Source organism: Callospermophilus lateralis, chromosome 5 (assembly GCF_048772815.1).
Source record: "Callospermophilus lateralis isolate mCalLat2 chromosome 5, mCalLat2.hap1, whole genome shotgun sequence".
In the NCBI taxonomy this organism is placed as follows: domain Eukaryota; kingdom Metazoa; phylum Chordata; class Mammalia; order Rodentia; family Sciuridae; genus Callospermophilus; species Callospermophilus lateralis.
Window position 1 is genome coordinate 156,569,497 of NC_135309.1, and position 22,793 is coordinate 156,592,289.

General features: G+C 43.3%; 1 protein-coding gene across 2 annotated transcripts in view; it reads left to right on the forward strand.

Moving 5' to 3' along the window:
• The window catches only part of Ctnnd2 (catenin delta 2), a 361,255-nt gene that overhangs the window by 185,397 nt on the left and 153,065 nt on the right, over positions 1 to 22,793 (forward strand). For both annotated transcript variants that reach the window (XM_076856215.2, XM_076856216.2), the window contains exon 5: positions 3,546 to 3,729. In XM_076856215.2, coding sequence (XP_076712330.1) covers positions 3,546 to 3,729 — 184 coding nt within the window. The remainder of the gene's footprint in view (positions 1 to 3,545; positions 3,730 to 22,793) is intronic.

Genomic DNA, 22,793 nt, shown 5'->3' on the forward strand with positions numbered 1-22,793 from the left:
TAATTTTGTTATACAAAATTACATATAAGAGGAAGTGAGGGGAAAGGGGAAAAATAAGAGAGAGAAATGAATTACAGTAGATGGGGTAGAGAGAGAAGACAGGAAGGGAGGGGAGGGGAGGGGGGATAGTAGAGGATAGGAAAGGTAGCAGAATACAACAGACATTAGTATGGCAGTATGTAAAAAAGTGGATGTGGAACTGATGTGAATCTGCAATATGTATACAGGGTAAAAATGGGAGTTCATAATCTGCTTGAATCAAATGTATGAAATATGATATGTCAAGAGCTTTGTAATGTTTTGAACAACTAATAATAAAAAAAAAGGAGCTGAAGACACCTCAAATTGTGTCTTTTTTATCCTCTTCTTGTCAAATATGAAATTGGGTTTTTAATTTTTCTTTAATTTTTCTTTTATTTTCCCTCCTCCTTGCTTTTCATTAGAAAACTAAAAATAATTATCATAAAATTACTTTGAAAGAAAATATTTAATCCTTGATTTTCTGCATAAAGTTTGTTTCATGTAACATGATGGATGTTCTCTAGTTCCATCCATTTACTGGGAAATGCCGTTTCATTCTTCTTAATGGCTGAGTAACTCCCTCATTTATATGTATGACATCTTCTGTATCCGTTCATCTGTTGACGGGCATCTGGGCTGGTTCCCTAACTTGCCTATTGTGAACTACGCTGCTACAAACATTCGTGTGGCAGGATCACTATGACATGCTGATTTTAGTGCTCCTGAAATCTAGACCAAAATAAGGTGGGGGAAGGAGGTAATCTCATGAAAATAGGAGGGAGGTCAGTGGAGTAGGGAAGGGGATTGAGGAGGGGGGAGAAGAGACAGGAAGCTGGAGGAACAAAGAAATCAAATTGACCAAATTAGCCTATGTGCATATATGAATATACCACAGTGAATCTCATTTTGATGTGTCTTTATAATGTACTTATTTTTAAAAGCTATAAATAAAATAAGAATTGATTTGGATTGGTTTAAACACGTTTGCTGAGAGCCATTAGCCAAGTAGGTATGACAATTTCCTTGCCAGCGTACCCCATGTTGCTTACAGGAAGGACTCGTGGTAAAATGGACCTGCCTTGGACATTTTGCAGTGACATTACATGTAAGGTGACCTTGCTCAAGGACCAGGGCGGATCCGGGTTTAGGGCGGATCAGGGTTTAAGGCTCTCCTTGGATTTAGGGCGTTCCCGGTTTAGGACAATCCGGGTTCAGGGCGGTTCCAGGTTTAAGATTATTCCTGCTGGGAATAGGGCGTATCCTGCTGCCCGAGTTCCCCTTGAGTTCTCCCAGGATTCAGACAGTATTTTTGGGAGACAGAAGCCCAGTGGTGTGAGATCGGGAATAAAGAATTGCTGTTTGAATCTACAAAGCTGTGAGTGGCTCGTGATTTTGTGCCCAGCCAGACTGCGGCACACGTTCATGTTAAAATGCAAATTTTTTTCCTTTATATATAGTTTTTAGAGGAATTGTATTTTATGAAAGAACATATCATTCATATTTTAAAGCATTTATATCCTAAACCTCAATTTTCATGTCTTAGTATTTCCAAATCAGGATTTAAGAATGAGAATCTTTCAAGTTATGTTTCCATCTCCTTGCTTTGAAGGAACATGCACAAATGCTTTAACATGACATTCTTAAAAGATACCTTCAAACACCATAGTAGCTACTAATTTACTTCTCTTTAATGTGCTTTTAGCTATTCTGTAACGTGCTTTTAAAAAACAGAAAAAAATCAATTATTAGTACCCTAAAATATTTTTCAAGACTGAAAATGAATGAATAGGATCATTTTTATTATTTTGATGATTAAAATTTGTAAAAGATTTAGTAAGGGAATGAATAGCTCCATGCTGTATTTTCAAAACGACAAATGCATCTACTAATATTCCTGGTATTTCGAAGTAGTCCAAATCATGAAGTCTTGGGGGCACCTTCTCTACACCCTTGAGCACCTTTGTCCACTCAGGGCAGGATGCTGATGGCAGTACAAGCATGCTCATAGAGCCCATGGAGGGTGGTGGATGAACTGAGACGGGTTGGACAGCTTTTCTGTGAAGGGCCGGGGAGTGTATTTACTGGGCTTTGTGGACCACACAGTCTCTGTCACAAAGAATGAACTCTCCCTCTGAGGACAAAAAGCAAACAGAAGATACACAAATTAACAGACACAGCTGTGTTATAAAAATACTTTATTTACCCAAACAGGCAGTCCAGATTTGCCCTCCCCGTAACCCCGGGCCTTATGGGACTGATTCATGGACCACAGGCACCAAAACCATTTCATCTCTGTTGTATTCACTTAGATGAAGTTCCCAGTAAACGTTACTTCTAAAGACAGTTAAAGGGGTTTATCTCTGCAGTCATGTTTTTATAGAACTTTATAGTCACTGTGATAGTTGCTTAATTAATGATTAACAGTCACATTTGTATTACTGGTTGGTTCCACATGTGTAAGGAACGAATAAAAAATTCAGAACGAAGTTCATTCTATATATTTCATTCATCAGATGGTGGGTAAAACGAAATCTCATCTGGTTAAAATAGATTGAGAGTTTGTTGAAGCCGGAAGTCATTTTCCTAAAGACAACTACAGTGTTTGATCCCCATCTCTGCAGTGCTGATGCCTGTTTAGGCTGCAGGAGCAAAAGGCTTTCATCAGTCGGGGAACAGAATAGTGTCCTGTTTCTTTTTTTTTTTTCCTTTATGTGAACTGTTCGGAGCAAAAAATAGAACCATTATTTTAAAAGCATTTTCAAATGATGTGATAACCTGCGTTGCCCGTGGGCCTGCTCTGGAATCAGTCTTTAGAAAACATGTATCTAAAAACCTGAAACGCTCCACATGTCTGCCATTTTTCTTCTCCCTGCCCACCTTAATCACTGCTCCTCTCTGCCCGCGGCAGGCAGGCCCTCGGTGCTCCCTGTGTCACCATTTAAGAAAGAACATTCTGGAGGTCCTTCATGAGCTTGCTTCCAGAGAAACACTGACCAAGCTGTCACAGGGACACCATGTTCAAACTGCTCCACCTGCTGATTGCCATCCGTCCCCTGCTGGAGTCCCAGGTGTCCCTCTAATGGCAGCTGCTGGTGTGTAGAAGCCGGGTGACTGAGGTCAGCCAGGCAGGCAGGCTGAGGTGCTGGGTAGAACAAAGACCTCCAGACTCTTCTGAGTAACTTCCACACGTCTTTGGTCTTGGATTCAAGGTGGAAGCTCGAGTCCATCATATTAGAAGTTCACTGAAGCAGGGTAAGAGCCGCAGTTCAACCAGCCCTCTGGAGCTTAGTTGTTCTTCATGATGAGACAGAGACAGTCACGTCCCGGTTCTGCTCACCTGTCTTTCACAGCACGCTTCTAGAAGGTTCCAATGGGTGCTCTAGAATTAGGATCGGGCTCTAAGACACACCCCCCACACACACTGCCTCACTCCTTCCTGCCGGTGCCTTTCACTCCAGAGAGGAAGACACTGCGAGGTGAGAACACTGTTAGCCACCAACTCTCTCCTTGTGTGTCTCTTGCAGGAGTCCTGTGGAACCTCTCGTCGTGTGATGCACTCAAAATGCCAATCATCCAGGACGCCCTGGCAGTATTGACCAACGCGGTGATTATCCCCCACTCAGGCTGGGAAAATTCACCTCTTCAGGATGATCGGAAAATACAGCTGCATTCATCACAGGTGCTGCGCAATGCCACTGGGTGCCTAAGGTCAGTCCCGCGGCACGAGGGCCTGCTCCTGCCATCTTCCCTGTGTCCTCCTGGGTCAGGCACTCTTCCTTGTAGCTTTTGTTGCTGCCTTCCTAAGGGTCGGATTGTTCTGCAAAGATAAGTGTTGATGTGCCAGTGCAGTATAAGAAGCTAACCAAAAGTTTTTAATCCTGCACTGAACTGGTGTAGGCATCTTCCACTGCCCTGCACCTACACCTGGGTCTGACTTATTTAACATAATTCTTTTCAGTCTAGGGCCCCAAACACATATTTTATCCAACCAAATATAAGTCACTTTCATTGAAAACAATAGTTTTGGGTCCTTTGATGTAATATCATGCATGTAGAATAACCAGACAGGCCAGTTGCTTGGGGAGTCGACAACAGACCTGCCATGGTCTACTTAACTATCACCTGTAGCTGGTTTTGTTTTTGTTTTTCAATTCTCTGTGTGATGTGCAAATCTGTGGTTCTTAGAAAGAGCTGTTTCATAAGACCTGTTGTGTTAAATGCTTTTTTTTTAAATCATAGAAGTTGTAAATATGTGGTAATTCTCTCCCAAAGCATTTTTACAAAATCATCCCCCAGAAATCTACTGAGACTTCTTAGAGCCTCTTTATGCCTTGTTTAATTTTGACTCCTAGGAAAGAAAGTAATAATCAAGATACAGTCACAAACTCTGAAACCTGAGCTCCAAGGATGTTGCATTTTGTGTCAAAGCTGGAAATCTCCCCAGGATGAGGTTGATCATGGGATGGGGGCCAGGAGGGGGTGATTAAAAGCACCTCGTCAAATGATCCATATTTCAAGACTAAAATATACAGAGTTGCTTTCGCTGGGCTGGTGCAAAGCTGCCATTTCTCTTAACACTTATTCAGTTTCTAGGTATAAAAACTTGTCTGTGCCGAGCAGGAATGAAATCACCTCAGTGACATTAATAATTGTCATGTCATGAATATTCATAATAACACTCTCAGCCTAGTCTTGAGAGGGGTCTCTGTGTGACTGTGTATGCAGAATGTGAGATAAAGAGACAGGCTCCATGTGTATCTCCACACATTCACACCAGTGGGGACCCTCTAACAATTTTGCTTTTCTTCCAGGTCACAAATTCTTGAATTTTTGACATGGGTGATCTCTAATGTAAGCCAAATTTACAGTTTTCCAAAATACCTTCATTGTGGCATTAATTTTATGACTTCTTCAATTGTTACCCTTCAGAAACCTCTTGCCTCACCGGGAGAAACGTAACTCTTCCAAAGCTCAAGCTGCAGGCATTCCCACCTTTCATGGCTGATCTTTCTAGATCAGTTATTTCCACTTATTATGATTAGTTTTTCCCTCCCTGCTGCCCCTGACTTACCAAGCCTGTCATGGTTCCTAACGACGTCTGTGTGTCTCAGACTCAATGGCAGAAGAGTAAAGAGCTAGTTAGCTCTATCAGTTGAAATCTGAGTCCTACAGGAGCATGATTATTTCTTCTTGATGTCTGACAGAAGGCTTGGGGTGCTGCCATTAAGAGCATACACGTGTAGCACTGTCATGAAAAAGTAGCTGAAGAAGCTAGACTGGTGCGTGACAAGGGCCCCCTTTGTAAGCCCTTGGCTGAGGGTGAGGTGAGAACAAGGATAGGTCAGGCTCAGGAGACTCTCCATCCTTCTCTGCTCACTCAGAGCTTCGGCTTTTGCTGCTGGCTAGAAGTGGTAGCAACACAGGAAGCAAGAGAAGAGAGCATTTGGTTCGGAAAGAGTTTGTTGTAGCCAGAGCAGGTTTCCTTAGCCAAGATGCAACCAGGGCTTGTGATTTCCCATGTTTCTGGGTTTATCAGGCAAGTAACAAACCAAAACTCATCAAGATCAGTGGAACTTGAACTTCTCCCTTAATTCATTAAACTTCCATACTCCTACAAAAAGCAGTATGATTTCGCCTCTCTTATTTGTCTTTGTTCTTTGTCGTTGTTGTGTGTTTGGGTACAGGGGATTGAACCCAGGGTGCTTACCCACTGAGCTACATCCACAGACCTATTTTTATATTTTATTAGAGACAGAGTCTTGATGAGTTGCATAGGGGCTCTCTCAGTTGCTGAGGCTGGCTTTGAACCTGGATCCTCCTGCCTCAGCCTCCCGAGCCACTGGGATCACAGGTGTGCATCACCATGCCTGGGGCTCCTCTCTTGTTTGAATGTGTGTATGAATCATCTCACATTGATGATCAGGTTTGACTGGGAGAGGAAGAAAGCAGCCCTGGAGGAGGCCAAAATTAAGTTATCAAAGTGTGAGTGGATGTAAAGTTTCAAGGAATTTGTTCTTCCGTTTATTGAGAAATAATGTTGACAATATACCCAAATAGGTGCAAATGCCTACATCACGATAGAAGATTTTAGGTTTTAGTATGAGTTTATTTACATTCTTGCTTTTTCTAGAAACTCCTAGATCTTTATTCACATTTTTTAAAAAAATCCTTCCTAGGCTGTTTTTGCTTTTACAGTAGTTTTATCTTATAAGCATTTGCCCAACACTTAGTGTGTGCCTTGGGAAATAGACAGGAGACAAGTGGTCAACACAGCAGCTCTTGCACTTTAGAAACTCGTGCCTAGTGGAAGAAGGGCCGTCCATACAGTCAGCCCTAAGGTGGTGTCCTACTCTCAGGCTGACTCCACGGTTAGGGTAGCACAGAAGGAAAACTGCCACAGGAGTCACAAATTCAGCCAGGCGTGGGCAAAAATGACCTCGAGGATCAGGTGATGTTGGGCCAGGCATGGAGAAGACTGCCCCAGTGGGTGCAAGGGAAAGCATCATGGCCAGAAAGAGCAGCTGGCATGGTCTGGTACAGCCCGGGAGAAGTCCAGGAATTCTGAGGTGCATTGTCCATAGAGACTAGACTCTTAAGTCAACCTTCAACGATCATTATTATTTATAGAATCTCTGCCTTCCAAGGACCTGAAAGTTTTGATCCAAATATAGTCAAGCCACCTACTGGGTGGCCTCTACTTGGCCAGCATCCTTTTGCTTTAAAAAGCCAATTGGTTTCTTCCTCTCCCCAGTTCCTTCCTTTCCATTTCCCTCCACTAATGCCTTGCTGTGGTCTGAATTGACTTGTCCCCCAGAGCTGCTGTGCCTGTTCCTCAGTGTGTTGAGGAGGAGAGCTGGTGGAGCCTTTCAGAGACGGGGTCTGGTGGGAAGGGATTGATGGGGTGGGGGGATACCTGGTTAGTTCCTTTGAAACTGATTGTTGTTAAAAGACTGATCCTGGTCCACGAATCTCTGTGGCTTCTCGTTTTGCCACATGATCTCTCCCGTACACACTCCTGCCTTTGTAGCATCCCTGCCAGGAGGCCCTGACCAGAGCTGAACAGATGGGACTGGCCAGTCCTGGACTGGCAGTCTCCAAAACTCTGACCTAAATAATCCCACCCCCTTTTTTAATAAAGTACCCAGAATCAATTCTTTTTTGTACTAACAGAGAACAGAATAAGACAGAATTTAAGTATAGAGTGGCAAGTGGCTTGGACAGAGTTAGTCTCTTAGCCCAATCTTGAATCTTCATTTAGACAGTTATAGTTGCCTTTTCTTTTCTTTAAGATAAGGCTGTTTTTAAGGAATATCCTAGACAATGACATTGACATGATTTTTACAGTACTCAGACTCCTCCATCATTGGATAACTTTAAGATAAGTTGATATTTGGGGCTTGTTTCTATTAACTATAGGTTCAGGAATAGATGAAGAAAATAAAATATAAAAGAAAATAGAACTCTTTCCGGGATAATATTTCCTAAGCCAGTGTAGCTTACCAGTCCAGTAGGAGCATATGGTAGAGAAGATCTATCACTTCACCATTACAAATCATTACTCTTGATTTTTGTTCCTAAACAATTCATACATGTTATGTCATCTTGGGTGAGAAGCCAAGGTTAAAGATTTAAGCAGCTGCTGTAAAGAGATCACATTTTATATTGTTTTTCAGAAAGAAAATACAATTTTATGAATGCAAATTGCACTGCTCCTAAATGTCCAAAAAAAAAAAAAAATTGCTCAGCAAAGGGAAATCTGAGCGAGAGAGATAAGTCTGTGCCTCTGTCATATGGAGCTGAGAGGCTGATGTCATCCTGCCTTTATGGGCTCCAATCTCGGGAGACTTGTCCACTGTCTTGTGCTGTCTCTTGGGCAGTGGGCGTGGTCCAGCATCCGTGGCAGTGGCTCCAGACCCTGCCTGGGGAAGGAGCCAGCTTCAGGGTACCTTCTAGAGAGAGGAACCACTTGCTCCCGCCTTCCCTAAGAGGCAGGGGACACCTTCTTGGAAAAGTCCTGGCATGTTGACACAGCAAAAGCTTAAGCACACAGCAAATAGAAAATGAACAGTGGATGCCCTTAGTCCTCTTCCATTTAAAATTCATTTTGTAGTAGGAAATGGATTTTTTCTCAAGCAGATCTATCTATTTGTTCCTGAAGTATCTATCTGTCACTGAGGAAAGAGGACAGAAATGAAAAAAATAATCTCTTACATTTTGTTGGAGAAGTGGGTTGAAGAGAGTGATGTTGGCCGGCTTGTGGGAGGGAATGGGTGTTAGCGTTGTGAGATCAGGAGCAGGACAGGAAGGGCTTCATCCTCTGCTGTGCCCCAACTCATGCTCACCTTCCTCATTTCTTCTCCTTCTCTCATTGTGTCTTTTTCTCCAAATCTGCCTGGTTCAAACTTTAATGTCTGATATTTAAAAATATGGTTCAGCCTGGTGTAGTGGCGCATGCCGTAATCCCAGCAGCTCGTGAGGCTGAGGCAGGAGAATTGCAAGTTCAAAACCAGCTTCAGTAACAGTGAGGCGCTAAGCAACTCAGTGAGACTCTGTCTCTAAATAAAATACAAAATAGGCCTGGGGATGTGTCTCAGTGGTTGACTGCCTCTGGTACCCCCCACCACCACCAAAATAAAAATAAAAATATGGTTCAAAATAAATGTAGCAAATAGTTAAAAAGATTGAAGACATGTATATGAAGGATATTGCTAATCTGTTCTTCTTCATTTTATGATTAAGAATTCTTCTGGTGAAAGGACTTCAGATAGCCTGTCAGGCTGTGCAGATCTTGAAATGGATTTAGTTTTGTACTCATGACTATTTTGTTGCACGCAGTGTAATCAGATGTATCTGTTAACCTTTGGCCAGCACCAACATCACCTTCAACTGAAAACACGTAATTGACCACCCCGTCTGAACACTGATGAGTGAGGTCAGATGGGCTCTGCCTCTGGACAAGTTCATGTCAGCTGAGGTGTGGTGAGCTGAAAATGTCCCACCAAAATTCATGTCCACCCGTAACGTCAGCTTGTGACCTTATGTGGAAATAGGGCCTTTGGAGACATAGTTAATATCAGGTTGTACTTGTCCTTGCAAGAAGAGAAGAGCCACACAGCGAGATGTACAGGAGGAAGGGAGAAGTGAAGACAGAGGCAGAGGCTGGTGGGATGGAGTGGCAAGCCAAGGAGGCCAGGGATTGCTGAAGGCTTCCATAAACTAGGAAGAAGGATGGGATCCTCCCGTAGGCCCTTTAGAGGCAACATGACCCCACCAACATCTTGATTCTGGAGTTCTAGACTCCAGAACTCTAAAGGAATACATTTCTGTTGCCCTCAGCCATGGATTTTGTGATGCTTTGTACTGGCATCCCCAGGAAAGGAACACATCACCCCAGGAAGAAATGGAGAGACACCTACAAAACCAGGTAGTCACCTGTGGACACAGCACAGGGAGAAAAATGAGTAAATAACTCAGAGAAGAGACACAGCCTGTCCCCAAATAGTGCCCACACATGGGGACAAACAACCCAGGCAGGGACCTGTGTACAAACACAGGCCATTCTCTTCCATGGCTCAGATAAAAACAAAGCAGCATGTGTGAGCAGGACTGAGTTCTTCAAGCCCGGATATGTTCACCTCAGCTGAAGAAGGTTCCATCCAACCTCTTGACTGAATGACCATTCAATAAGGGTCTCCCCACACTGTATCTAACTTCTGTATGTTCTGCCCTGCTCTTATTCTCTGGACTTCAAGCCAGCTTCTCAAGGTGACTTGGATTTATCTAACAGCCAAAAGTTATTCTGCATCCTTACACAGGTAGCATGACATGATATAAGTGTCATTTCTGGAAGTAACTCCAGCATCTGTGTACAGAATGAATGCTTTCTGGACTTACTGTGAAACATGGCTGCATTTCCCACTGAAAATATCACAAATCAATACTCTAAAGATCCCTGTCGTGGCCATTATCATCATTTCAGAGTGAGCTGCAGGTAAAGCCTTGCTAGCATCCTCTTTTTCCTGTTAATCTAGGAGGCAGCTCAATAAGAAACTCAGATCTACGTTACTGTATAGCTGCACTGTATTTAGTCATGGGTACTTGGGACTTTATCTCCAGCCCGAGCATGTGCACAAGGCTGGGTTTGCTAGCTTCCCCAGCTCATTTCCTGGTGCCCCTGAGTCGTTTATTTATTTTTATTATTCTATTCCCACTTCAGCGTCTTGTCCTAAAGGACAACAATATACAACCCTAATTTTTTCCATCTATCTTTGTGTACACAAGAATGTTATTAAGCCATCAAAGGAGCTGCACTGTGCCTGTGCTTATGAGTATAATTAAACTCAGACCCTCAATTAGTCATTTTAACCCATATAATGGATGAGTGCTCAGTCCCACAGTGCCACTAATTCTAGAGTGACCTTGAGAAAACCCCATCATAAAGTAATGCTAATGATAATCACGCTCTAGCTGGAATGCTCCAAGGACATTTATTTTATCTGGTTTACTCTTGCATTAGCCATGACTAAGAAGGGGAAATAGTACTATTTTTGTGTTAAGGTCAGGTTATTGCCAGTGTTTTTCGTCTATTCAAAAAGAGTCTTAAAAGTGTTTTTAAAGTACTGTGTGATGAGCTGTGGACTGGCTTACCCCAGTCTCCACCAGGCCAAGGGTGTGCAGCTCTGCCTGGGGTACTCTCTGTCCAGGGTCTCTGGAAGGGAAAAGACTTGGTCTCTGTGGTTCGAGAACAGAGGAGACACTCACCCCTTGCCCCACCCCTCCCCATCTCCCACACCCTCTCTGTAAAGCAGAAGAAGTTCTTTATGGGCATTCTCCATGTTTAATATGATCAGAGTATCTTGTTTCCTAGAGTCAAGACTCAACAGTGAAGGTCGTCTACTGAGGAGGGAACAGAATTCACTGGGGACATGAGCAGGGGTCTTAAGAACTCATCCAACTGGTTGGCACCCACCAGAGCAGCCCCACTGGGGACAGGGCTTGCACCTCCCCAGCATGCCTAGCTCACTGACCCCAAGCCCAGCCAATAGGGGGTGGTGGTCTCTACTTGCATCAGGTTGCTCAGTTGACATGACAGAGTCCCGAGGACAGGGTGGCTTGAGTGACAGAGATGTCTGCAAAGGATGTGGAGGCCAGGCATCTGAGTCATGATCATCAGGGTTGGTTCTCTGAGGTCCTTGTCCTTACCTGTAGCTTTCTGGCTTCTCCCTGTGTCTTCCCATGGCTTTCTTTCTGAGTACGTGTCCACATTTTCTCTTCTTGTAAGGATTCCAGTCAAGTTGAATTAATACCATTGCTAAAGACTTCAAAAATTGTTTCTTCTTTAAAGACCTAGTCTTCAAATGCAGTCGCATTTTGAAGGACTTCAGGTGAGGACCTCGAGTATGAATTCTAGGGAGATAAATTCAGCCTGAAGCTCTCATAGTGGGTTTCCCTGTTTGTTTTCACTCTGGGAAATAATTTTTAATAAATGAAACATTCTTATGGCAAGGTCACATTGACCAGTATGAAGCATATTTGATTCATGTGCAATATAAATAAAAATCATACTTATTCTCTAACTTTAAAAAAAGCTAATATTATTGGTCTCTATTTCCAGATGGAAGTGATCATAAAAGTAATCTATAGAAAATGTTCCCTACATAAGCTGACACTGTCACGAAAGTTCCTGTATGAGGGGCTTTCAGAAAAGTCCCTATATGTACGACTATAAAGGCCGATTAATGAGTAATGGGCTTTTTTTTTTTTGCATAGTTAACTGATGAAATCAGTAGTTTGATTTAGTGATAAAATATGACATTCAGAAAATCTCTGTACATATTCATCCTCAATTCTAATTGATGAATCAAAGAGTAAATAAAATTACCTCCAATTAAGAATCAGGTGGTCTGCATTTGCACCCCAGTTTTGCAGCATTGTGTCCAGTGTCCCGAAGGAAACGTGGCAGCTTTATCTTGACCCCAGTTTCCTGCCTGTGAATAAAGGTTTGGCCTGCAGACCTTCATAAGGGGACAAAGAAACTGCAAGCCCAGTTGGGGTATTTGCTAGCTGACCCCAGACATTCTCTAAGTGAGGATGCAGAAGAGATATACCCAAGTGGGCATCCCCGTTGATAATCAGTGTCCCCAAGTGGGTTCTCCCCAGGGAGTGCCATGGCTCTGGGGCCCAGCTGTGGCCTGACTGGTGTAATACTGGACCTTGAAACCGCAAGACCATCAGGAGGAAATTCATTTCTGACAAAGCCCCTTCTAGAAGCCCATTCTGATGTTTCTATAATATGCATGCTGCCTAATGCAACTGTCCCAATAATCCTGTGAGGCAGGAATTCTGATCCTGTTTACAGATCCAGAAGCTGATGCTCATAGAATAAGCATAACTTCCCCGAGACATACAGCTTGCAGGTGAAAGAAGGATGCATATAAAGCCCAGATTGCATGATGACGCCTTTAGGTCCCTGCCATTCTGCTGTGTTCCACAAGACAGAGACCAGGCGATGCCCCCAAGGACGTGCATCTGCGTTTGTTTACAGTGAGGGCAGATGTGAGGCTCAGTCCAGATCTTGGGTCTAAACACCAAGTTGGAATTGGCAGTCGATGAAAGAAATTTTCTTAGGGAAAACACCTGAGAGGAAAATGGGAGGGAACCAAAGGAACTAGGAGAACCAACAAACTATGGCTCAGGTCTGACCCCAAGTTAAAGAGACAAGGAAGGAAGAAAGGAAGGGAGAGGGGAAGGAAGGAAAGGAAGGTGTGTTGGTTAGGTGTTCATCACTGTGACTGAAACACTGACGAAGAACAACTTAGAAGAGGAAAAATTTATTTTGAACTCACAGTTTCAGAGGTTCACCCCTTGATCGGTCAGCTCCATTGCTGTGGGCCTTAGGTAAGGGGGGCATCCTGGCAGAAGGACATAACAGAGGAAAGCTGCTCAGCTCATGGTGTCCAGTAAGCAGAGAGAGAGGAGGAGGAGCTGGGGGACAAGATGTAACCCCCAAAGGCATGTCCCCAGTGAGCCACCTCCTTGAGTCATGCCCTCCCTGCCTTCAGTTACTAACCCAGCGAGTCCTTGTAGATTATCAGTCTGTCAAATGAACTCGTCCACTCACTGGATGACAGCTTGCATAGTCTAACTGTTTCACCCCTGAACATTCCTTCATTAACAGGGGAAACACTCGTATTCCAACCATAACACAAGGAAGGAAAGGAAGGAAGGGCAGGTGAGCAGGCAGTGGAATGTCTTAGACTTAAGCAGAATTCATCAAGACAATCAGAGAGTTCTTGAGCCCAGCCACCCTTCAAATGGACCATATCTCCCAGGAACAAGTCCACTGCTGCTGATCTCCTCTGTGGCTGGGGGCACACAGGGGAGAGGAAGCCCTAGCATAAAAGAAGGCCTGGGAATGGACTTCATGGTGCAGCAGCCAGGGCCCGTCCGTCAGTGGCACTCCTGCAATCCGTGATCTGAGCGGTGTGTTTTCATTGGGTGACACATCAGATAACCTTTTGATAGCACTTCCCTTCTGTACACACTAAGCTTATAAAATGCTACGTTATCATCAGGAAGCTACTGGATATAGTATAAACGTGAGTTGTCTGAACCAACATTTGGTTCTCTTGGAGTACATTCTTTCAGACCCCTCCCCTGTGCCAGGCCCTGTGGTAGGTGCTGCAGGGGATGGAGAGAGGATGAATCCATGGAATTTGTTGTTGGAAGCCCTGAAGAACATCATTAAAATAAGACGGTCTGATGTGTAGGTCCACACCTAGCTGCCCTAGAGCGGGCAAGTTGGAGTGTTTTCCCAAATTAGTGCCTCAGGGGATAATAATATTGTTTAATTTCCATGGCTCATCAACTTCTTCTTACTGACACATTTTTTTTTTCCACAGAAAAAAGTTTTTTTGCCTTTAACTAGTTTAAAATCCATGTCTTAGAGCTCCTGAGCTTTCCATCTTCAGGATTTTATATCTCCTATCCTTTCCATTATGAAAAGTACGAAAGGATTTCTTTTTTTTTTCCAAGTCTTCGAAAGATCTTCCTATCCCCCCAAAAAAGACTACTAGATTTGTGCAAAGTTCTTTCTGGCATTTACATTTCCTGGAAGAGTAATAGGGATCATTTCTTCCTAAATGTTATGTTTTTTCCTCCAAGCTAGAAAAATGAATATAATGATTTTACCTTAAATATAAATGATGAATATAAAACATCCATCAAACTAGTCCATCTTAAAGTTTCTATAACTTATTTCTGCAAATTTAATCTACTTAATTATGAAAACTTACAGGCTCTAACTAAAATTTGTTTTATATTATTTATTCTATAATTTGTAAATATGGGCTTTTTTAAGAAATGAAGAACAGATATTAAATTTCATCTTTTTGCTGTGAATTCTCATTTTTCCTATCAGAATGTGAATATTTAGATCTTTCCCTTAGTATGAACGAATGACTTCCTTTAAAAAAACTTTCAATGAAAAGTTTAGCTAATTCTCAATTGGTATACCTTAATGTTTAACATTTTTTCCTATAAAACATTGGTTTACAGGATGTTAGACCCCGGATAAATATAAAGCCGATTCATTCCTAAAATTCTTTATAACTTCTTCTTATTAGAAATATAATTTTTCTTCCTGCTGTCGCCCAAATCATATTTCATTGCATAAAGAGTAGCTTCCATGGAGGAGAAGCAAAGAAATTAGTCTATTAACCATAAATTAAAGAAGAATGTCTTGCCAGTTTCACTAATAGCCTACATACTAAGCCTCTGCAGTCTTTTAACCTATTTTCATGCCATTTCTCTTTTCCCTGATCAGAGTGGCATTATTTTTAAAATAAAAAAGTGAAGGTATTGATCAGATTCTGTTATGTTCATGTACAAATATGATGCAGTGAATTCACTATTCTAATGTCTAATTTTAATGCACCAACTAAAATAAATAAACAAAATAGCAAAGTCATTTACCAGATTTGGGACAAAACAATCAATGAGGTGATTGCAGTGAACAGATAGCAGACTGCAGGTGGAGTGCCCTCCATCAAACGCAGATGGAAGTCCTCAGCTTGCAGGTGTGAGTCCTCTTGGAGGAAAAGAAACATGAGCCATGGGAGCCACAGAAGGCATTCAGCAAGCACCAGTTCAGAGATTCCCGCCCAGCGTCTGGTAGATGCAGAGTGAAGAACTGGATGCTCAAGTTCATGCTACGTGCATCGCTTGATCATCTTGTACAAAGCTGCTCATTCTGGAAACAGGATCATTCTTTGCCCCTTCATGGTCTTTTTCTTGAGTCTGGTGGACCCTTAATTAACCAAGAAGATTTTGTATTGTTCCTTAGTTGACGCAGGATATTTGGAATAAAAGAGTAGAAAGTCTCCAGGTGCCATTCTGTCTTCATGGGCCCCCTTCCAGGGTTAATGACTTCCTCATGTCCACAGGAGTTATACTGGGCCTTTAATGGATTTCTGCGGGGCAAAGGCTGATCAGCAAGTCTGGTTCCCTAGGTCCCTCGGGTTCTGGGTTTCTCTCAATCAGCCTTTGTAGCTCTGAAGTGGAGAAGAAAGGTGTGGGGTCTCGGAACATGACTGCTGATGGTGGATGGGGATTTCACAGGAAGCAGAGGTGCCTTGGGGTGAGCTGGGGCTCCTGCACTGGGTTCCTGCCTGGCCTGATGAGCCCAGGATGCGTTTCTGTGATGGACTCATCATCATCTCATACAAAGCTGCTCATTCTGGAAACAGGAAGCTCCTGAACATAGGGATCCTTATTCCTCCATTCTTATCTAGAGTTCTTGTTCTGAACCGACTGGAGTCTCTGGAAATACCAATTTAAAAGTTTTCCTGCAGTAGAAGAGCCACGGGGAGGACAGCCCTGCCCAGGTTGCATGCTCAGTCTGCATGTACTTGCCTGGGAAAGCTTTAAGCAAAGAAGCAACATTTAGTAATAATGTGTGCAAATGAGTTGACAGCCCTCAACCCTGGGCTGTCAGGACACTGTGTTTCTCTGTGTCATAAATTCATTTTTCAGTTGTTCAGTCTGCTAAGTGAAAGGACAGATGTGCCAGGAGTTCAGATTAACCCCACGTCCTGCATTATTGTTCCATAGAGGTACAGACACATCATTATTCCCCATTAACAGGCTCTAAACCAGCAAGGAAGATGTGCTATGGATGCACTGATGGGAGTTAATAAATCCCTACAACTAATTACTTTTCTCTTAAGGTAACTTGTTACCAAAAAGTAGCTGTGTTTGCACAAAGATTTTTATGTGAGAATGGCCATACCCAGGAACAGGCAAGCTGATTAATCATCCCCCATAATTCTCCATAATAGTCCTATCTGGACTTTCATGTCCAGAGCATTGTTCTTCCTGGGGCTGCATTTAGCCTGACCTTAATTGGGACCTACAATGTAATTGCTAATTGCAGGCTAATTTATATAAACAAACAAGGATTCTGCCAAATGAGTGTTGTCACCAGGTCTGGAATTTAATGCTCTTGTACCTCTCTTTTGTGCACAGGTTTGGGTCAGGCGGTGGGAGCAAATGAAGCTTACTGCAAAACATAATTATTTCAAATCAGAACAAAAAGCATGTCCTTTGAAGGCCTGCCAGGAGGCGTGGTGTGTGACCTGTCACATTAAGTGAGTGTTCACGCTTTCTGGAGGAGATGGACTTAGTCCTTTGCTCAGAATCTGGCTGGGCCTGAAGGGCAGTCTTTCCCCTCAACGTGTATGAAGGCAGTGCTGATAAGCTTCTTTCTAGAAGAGAAAGGAACTTTACTTATTTCTCCTCTCCAGGCAGCACTGTCATCCTGGCTAGCAAACATGATTAAATGTCATTTGTCCTTGACCCCTGTCACTCCTAAGCAGCTGAAATAGATTAAGAGGCTGGCACTTCCTAAATCAGATGGAGCGGAATGTCCTCAGCCGGACCTGCGGTAATAGGCTTACAAAGAACCGATGCCGGAGTTTATTAGGACTTTCCAGGGCTTATTCCTATTTGAGGGGAGATTATTGAGACAGCTTATCCTCTTGTTTCCTCTCAAGCACCAGCCAGGATGCTCTGCAGGCTGAGATCCTCCCACACAGGTCCCAAAGATACGAAAACTGCAAATAACGGTGCCAGAGTGTCCAGATGGCCGCTGTGGACAGGGATGCTGTTGGAGAGAAGGGTCCCTTATGTCTCGCCTCTCGGGCTTCCTCCTCTCTCTTTAGAAACTTACTGAGCTACGAAGACTTTATGTAGAAGAAGTCAAAGGCCAAGGAGCACAATGAACCATGGAGATCAGATTATCCTGGCCTGTGGGCAAATCTGACTGACAGCAACAAGGCGACTCTCTGCCTAGTGGACGCCTGTTTGGGTTCTATCACAAACCCCTCCCCTTAGCAATTTCTCCCCTTCATATTATTTTTTTAATTAAAAATAAAAAATTTAGATGAAATTCACACAACATAAAACTAACCATTTTTAAGTGAACAAATCAAAGAAAAGTAGCACATTAAAAGGTAGTACAAACCACCTTTATCTGATTCCAAAAGATATTCATCACCCCCAAGAAACCCCCAGAGCCACTAAGTAGTTACCACCATATCCTTTCCCCTAGACCCTGGCAATTACCAATGTGTGCAGTATCTCTATGAAACTACGTGTTCTGCGTATTTCATATGAATAGAGTCACAACATCTAAGGCCTTTGACTGGCTTTTTTCAGGTATAACAGTGTATTCAAGATTCATCCATATTGTAATATGCTTCAGCACCTCACTCTTTTTTATGGCTGAATAATAGGCCGTTGTTTGGATGTACCACATTTTATGTATCTGCTCATTCATTGACGGACATTGGCCTGTGTCCACTCTTTGGCCACTGTGAATAGTGTATTATTAACATGCATATAGGTACTTGTCTTCAGTTCGCCTGGGTAGTTAATGAGGAGCAGAGTTGCTGGACCGTATGTAACTCTCCGAAGAGCATCTCAAGTAACCACCAAACTGTTTTCCACAGCTCTTCTGTATACTCTCTGGTGTGACCACCTCCATTATGTCCTTGAGTTCAGACTCTTCTTTTTCATTCATTATCTTCCTTTTCATTTATCTTCATACCAGAGAAGGGTTTTGCCCTGTTTAGTAGATTATTGGGACAATGGCCTTGATGTCACTCACCCTGAATCCATGTTTGCAATAGTGGCCCATCACCTCTGCTCTATGCAGTAAGATTTTTTTTTTTTTTGCTATTTTTTAAATTTGTTCCTATTAGTTATACATAACATAGAATGCACTTTGACAATCATACATAAATGGAGTATAACTTCTCATTTTTCTTGTTGTACATGATTGTGGACTCACACCAGTTGTGTAATGATAGTACCTAGGGTAATAATGTCCAATTCATTCTACTATTCTTCCTAACCCCATGGCCCCTCCCTTTCCTTCTCTCCCCTCTATCTAATCCAAAGTACCTCTGTTTTTCCCTAGCTCCCACACTTATTGTAAATTAACATCCACATATCAGAGAAAACATTCAGTCTTTGGTTTGGGGGGGACTGGCTTATTTTGCCTAGCATGATAATTCACTAGCTCCATCCATTTACCAGAAAATGCCATCATTTTATAATTCTTTAAGGTTGAGTAATATTCCATTGTGTATATATACCACATTTTCTTTATCCATTCATCTGTTGAAAGATACCTAAGTTGGTTCTGTAGTTTAGCTATTATGAGTTGAGCTGCTATAAACATTGATGTGACTGTGTCCTTTGGTTATAAACTGAGGAGTGGGATAACTGGGTCAAATGGCGGTTCCATTCCAAGTTTCCTGAGGAATCTCCATCAGTGAGATCATTTCAGCCTCTGGATGCCCACACATGACTCGCACCATGCCGAGAACTTTATTCCCACCTCTTTACCTTTATATCAGCTTAAATAATCCCTCTTCAGAGATACTTTCCTTGCCAGTTTGCCCCCATGTAAATCAGTGTGGCCTTGAGGCATTTCCAAGGCACCCTGGGCTTCTGCTCAGTCCTTGTCATGATTTGGAATGTCGTCCTTGCCTGTGGACTAGTGTTGGAACCAGGTGCTCCACCAGCTGCCTTCTCAAGCATGAGAGACTCACATCTTTATTACTGTAGAATCCCTTTCACTGCAACAATGTCTGGCATCTTGTAGACTCCTGGTAAGTAGCTGCTAAATAAATGAGCGAGTGATGAATGAGGGACTGGCCCTTCCCTCGCTGCTGAGCTGAGACCCATCCAGTGCTCATTGTCACCAAGGCAAGGGACCTTTCCACTCTGCTGGTCCCTCATGGGATAAATGGCAGAGATGAAGCCACGGCATGGCCACCCCTTTCCATGTGAGACTTGTCCCTTGGTTAGAGCCACATGCCTACTCGTTTTCCAGCGTGGGTATCTGTGATGTTTCTGCCAAGGGAAAACAGCTTCTCAATTATTTTGTCAAACCGAAGACTGTCTTTTCTCTTGGACAGCTGTCACTGGCCGGTTGAGTACATTTTGTCCCTGCAGTTTACTCAGATTGCCCCTGGTTCTTAGGATCCTGGATTCCTCATCTGCCTCATTTGGAGGAAGCTGTTGGACTGTCACCTTAACAGTACTGTTTAAAAATCCATAAATAATATCACTAGAGTGCTTTATGGGGTAAAAACCCTCCTTAACAATTCCAATCATTCCTTAATCCTCAGGACAGCCTTACAAATGATATGTTTTCCTCCAACTTTAAATAAGAAAAAAAAAAACTTACCTGGTTGGCAATTTACCCTGGCACTTTTGGTGGAAAACCATGCACCAGGCTTCCGACCTGGGCTTCTGAGTCTGGACAGAAAGCTTTCCTCCTGGTGCTTCCCTGGTGTCAGCCTGTCCTTGCTCATCACTGTGGTCAGCCACCCCCGAGCCCCAGGCAATAAGTACAACAGCTATAACCATCTCATGTTCTTCTTCTGGGCCAAGAGCTACTCTACAGCTTGGATAAAATGGATGATCACTCTTCCTCTGCACAAGCATATATCGAATTTCTAGTGTGTGCCCAGGATTTTGCTAAGTTTGGTAGAAACAAAGATAAGAAATGGTATTTATGACCCAAAAGAATTGAGGGAAACCTGACCCATGGTGCGTAATGAGTGCATCTAGTGCCGTTAAAAAAACACCGTGGAGAACTGGGAGGACCCCAGTGTGTTCTCCTGCAGGACTCTAAGAGGACCCCCCAGGTGATGGTCCTGCTGAGGGAGGGTGGGCAGGTTGAGGGGCAGAGGAGAGCACACCAGGCTGAAGGATCCGGGGGCAGGAGGGGCACAGTGCCTGTGTGCACGTTTGGGGGCCAACAAGGGGCTCTGTGTGGCTCTCCAGGGAGAGGTTGACAAAGAGGGTCCTGAGAGGGGACAGGTTAGTGGGAGTTGAGGCGGGTCAGGAAGGAAGGTCATGTTTCTGTGGAACCATGGAAGCTCGGCTGGCAGGAAGTGCCTCTGTGCTCTAGAAATGTGGCAGTGCTCACAGCGGGGAGGAGGAAGTGGGGGTTTAGGGGGCATGGGGCAGGAGGGACCTAGGACAGCACTGGGCCCCTTTGCTGATCCTGGACTGGGTCCTAGAAGCTGCAGAAAGAGCATCAATCAGGGACGCTATCTTTGAGATGCAGGTGATGTTGATATGAGATGAAATGCAACCGTGTGGGAGCCGCGTCCATTCCCCATCTGACTGCAGACCTCGCTGGGTAACCTGGGGTCGCTGAGGCAGCAGCTCTGTGTCAGTGTCTCTGTCTGTAAATGGGAATGGGCCTGTCATGCAGGGCTGGTTTGAGGCTAAAGCAAGGCGGGATGAGCTATGCCAGGTTGGAGCCCATCTTTACTTAAAATGGTGATAGGTTCACTATGGATTTTTTTTGCATTAATTTTGATGAAAAGTTATTTCCTTAAAATATTATTTATCGCAACCATGTGATCACACGCAACACTACTGAACTATATAAAATTGTTAAGAAGGTAGTTTTGTGTCTGTTCTACCCCAATTTTATGTACATTAAAATAATTAATGAAATTTTTTTAGTGCCCTCTTAGCATTCCGAGCTGTAAACAGACAGTTGAGTTTCCATCTGTTTTCTGTGTCATATTTTTCAGTTAGTCCTGAACCTGGCAGAAGAAAGGGTTCGATTATTGGGCTGCCAAGTCAATAATTGAGCCTGAGTGATAATAACGTGTGACAACAAGTGTGCTGGAATGAGCAGAAGTCAGGGGGAAAGAGGAGGGAGGGGGAATAGAGGTCTGTTAGTTCAGACTTCCTCTCCGGCCTGATCCAAACAGCCCACTGAACGGATCCAGAACCTGAGGATCAGAGAGTCTCAATGTATTGTGCAAAGCCAGGCAGATAAAGAGTCAGAACGCCACACCAGAGTTCTCTGCTGCCCCAGGAATGCCTTAGGGAGTAGAAAATATCTCCATTATTTATAAACAAATGATGACATTGATATGCGTAAGCTCCTAAGGGAGAAGATGAGGACCTGACAGGTTGTATCCTGATGTGCTCCTCCTGCTCTCCACACCCTCTTCCTGGGTCTTCCAGAATGCACACTGCCTTCAACTCCAGACTTCTTTGCTTGAAATTCCTATAACATGCTTGAGATAGGAATGTTATCTTGGTCTGTTTCTGATTTCCCTGTGGAATAGAGGTAAAGAAGGAGCAGGCACCAGGAGAATGTGCTACTGCTGGCTTCCCTTTTTATCTCCCTTCTGTAGCCAAAGTCCATTAATATTGGCATCACTTAATCCTTCTTTCTCCTTTTCATTTTATCAAGTTATCATCGATTTGACAGGCAAAGAAATCACAAGCCACCATGCATATTCATTCACAGACCCAACCTGGCGGTGGATGAAGACAGGCACCGTGGAGGGCGGCCTGCTGCCAGGCTGGGCTCTGGAGTGCAGGCACAGCTGGCCTCGGGCACCTATTGGTTTCTCTTGACCATCAGTCAGAGGTGTCCTTCACGATGTCATCGTTCATGGCTACCCATTCTTCCTTCACCCTGTGTTCTTGCATAGTCAAACGCAAGCCATTCAAGTCAGTCTTTATTAGATCTTCATCTGCTCTTAGGATAATTAAGCTTCCCTAAAGGATATTTTTACTAAAGTTGACTTCCAAAGATTAGAGCCCCTACCTTCTAGCTTCAGCCCTTTTATTCACCAAAAACTCTCAAGAGGGTACTGTGAGCACTCAGGAATGAGGTACAGTTAATCATATTAACATGCAATTATTGTTAATTACTCTGACCTTTTCTACTATTATATGCACCAACACTTCAAAAAATGAAGAAATAATTGTCTTGCATGTATGTGCTTTTAAAGCAACCAAACAATATGAAAGGCATCAAATAAGCCTGCCTTCCTTCCCAACTTTCTTAACCCAGAAGTAAACCAGTTAACTATTTTATGTGTACATTCCAGAAAGTGTATGTGTTTGTGGTTTGGGGCTTTTTGTTTTGGAGTTTTTGTTTGTTTTTGGTAAATCCAATATGCATCAACTTAACTCTATGTAAATACTTTCCCCAGCACTAGGTAAAGGCAGATTATCCTATACACTGCATGAATTTTGGACAGGGTCTCTATTTCCATCTCGATTTCCCATTGTTTACCCCCAGGAGCATCAGTAATTCTTCTGTAGCTGGGAATGAATTGGCTGTCCTCCTGTCTCTCTCCAGATGAGTGTGTCATCATAGGAACTTTGAAGTGCTGGCAAACATAACACAGGTGTCCCTCCATACTTAGTTCTTGGGA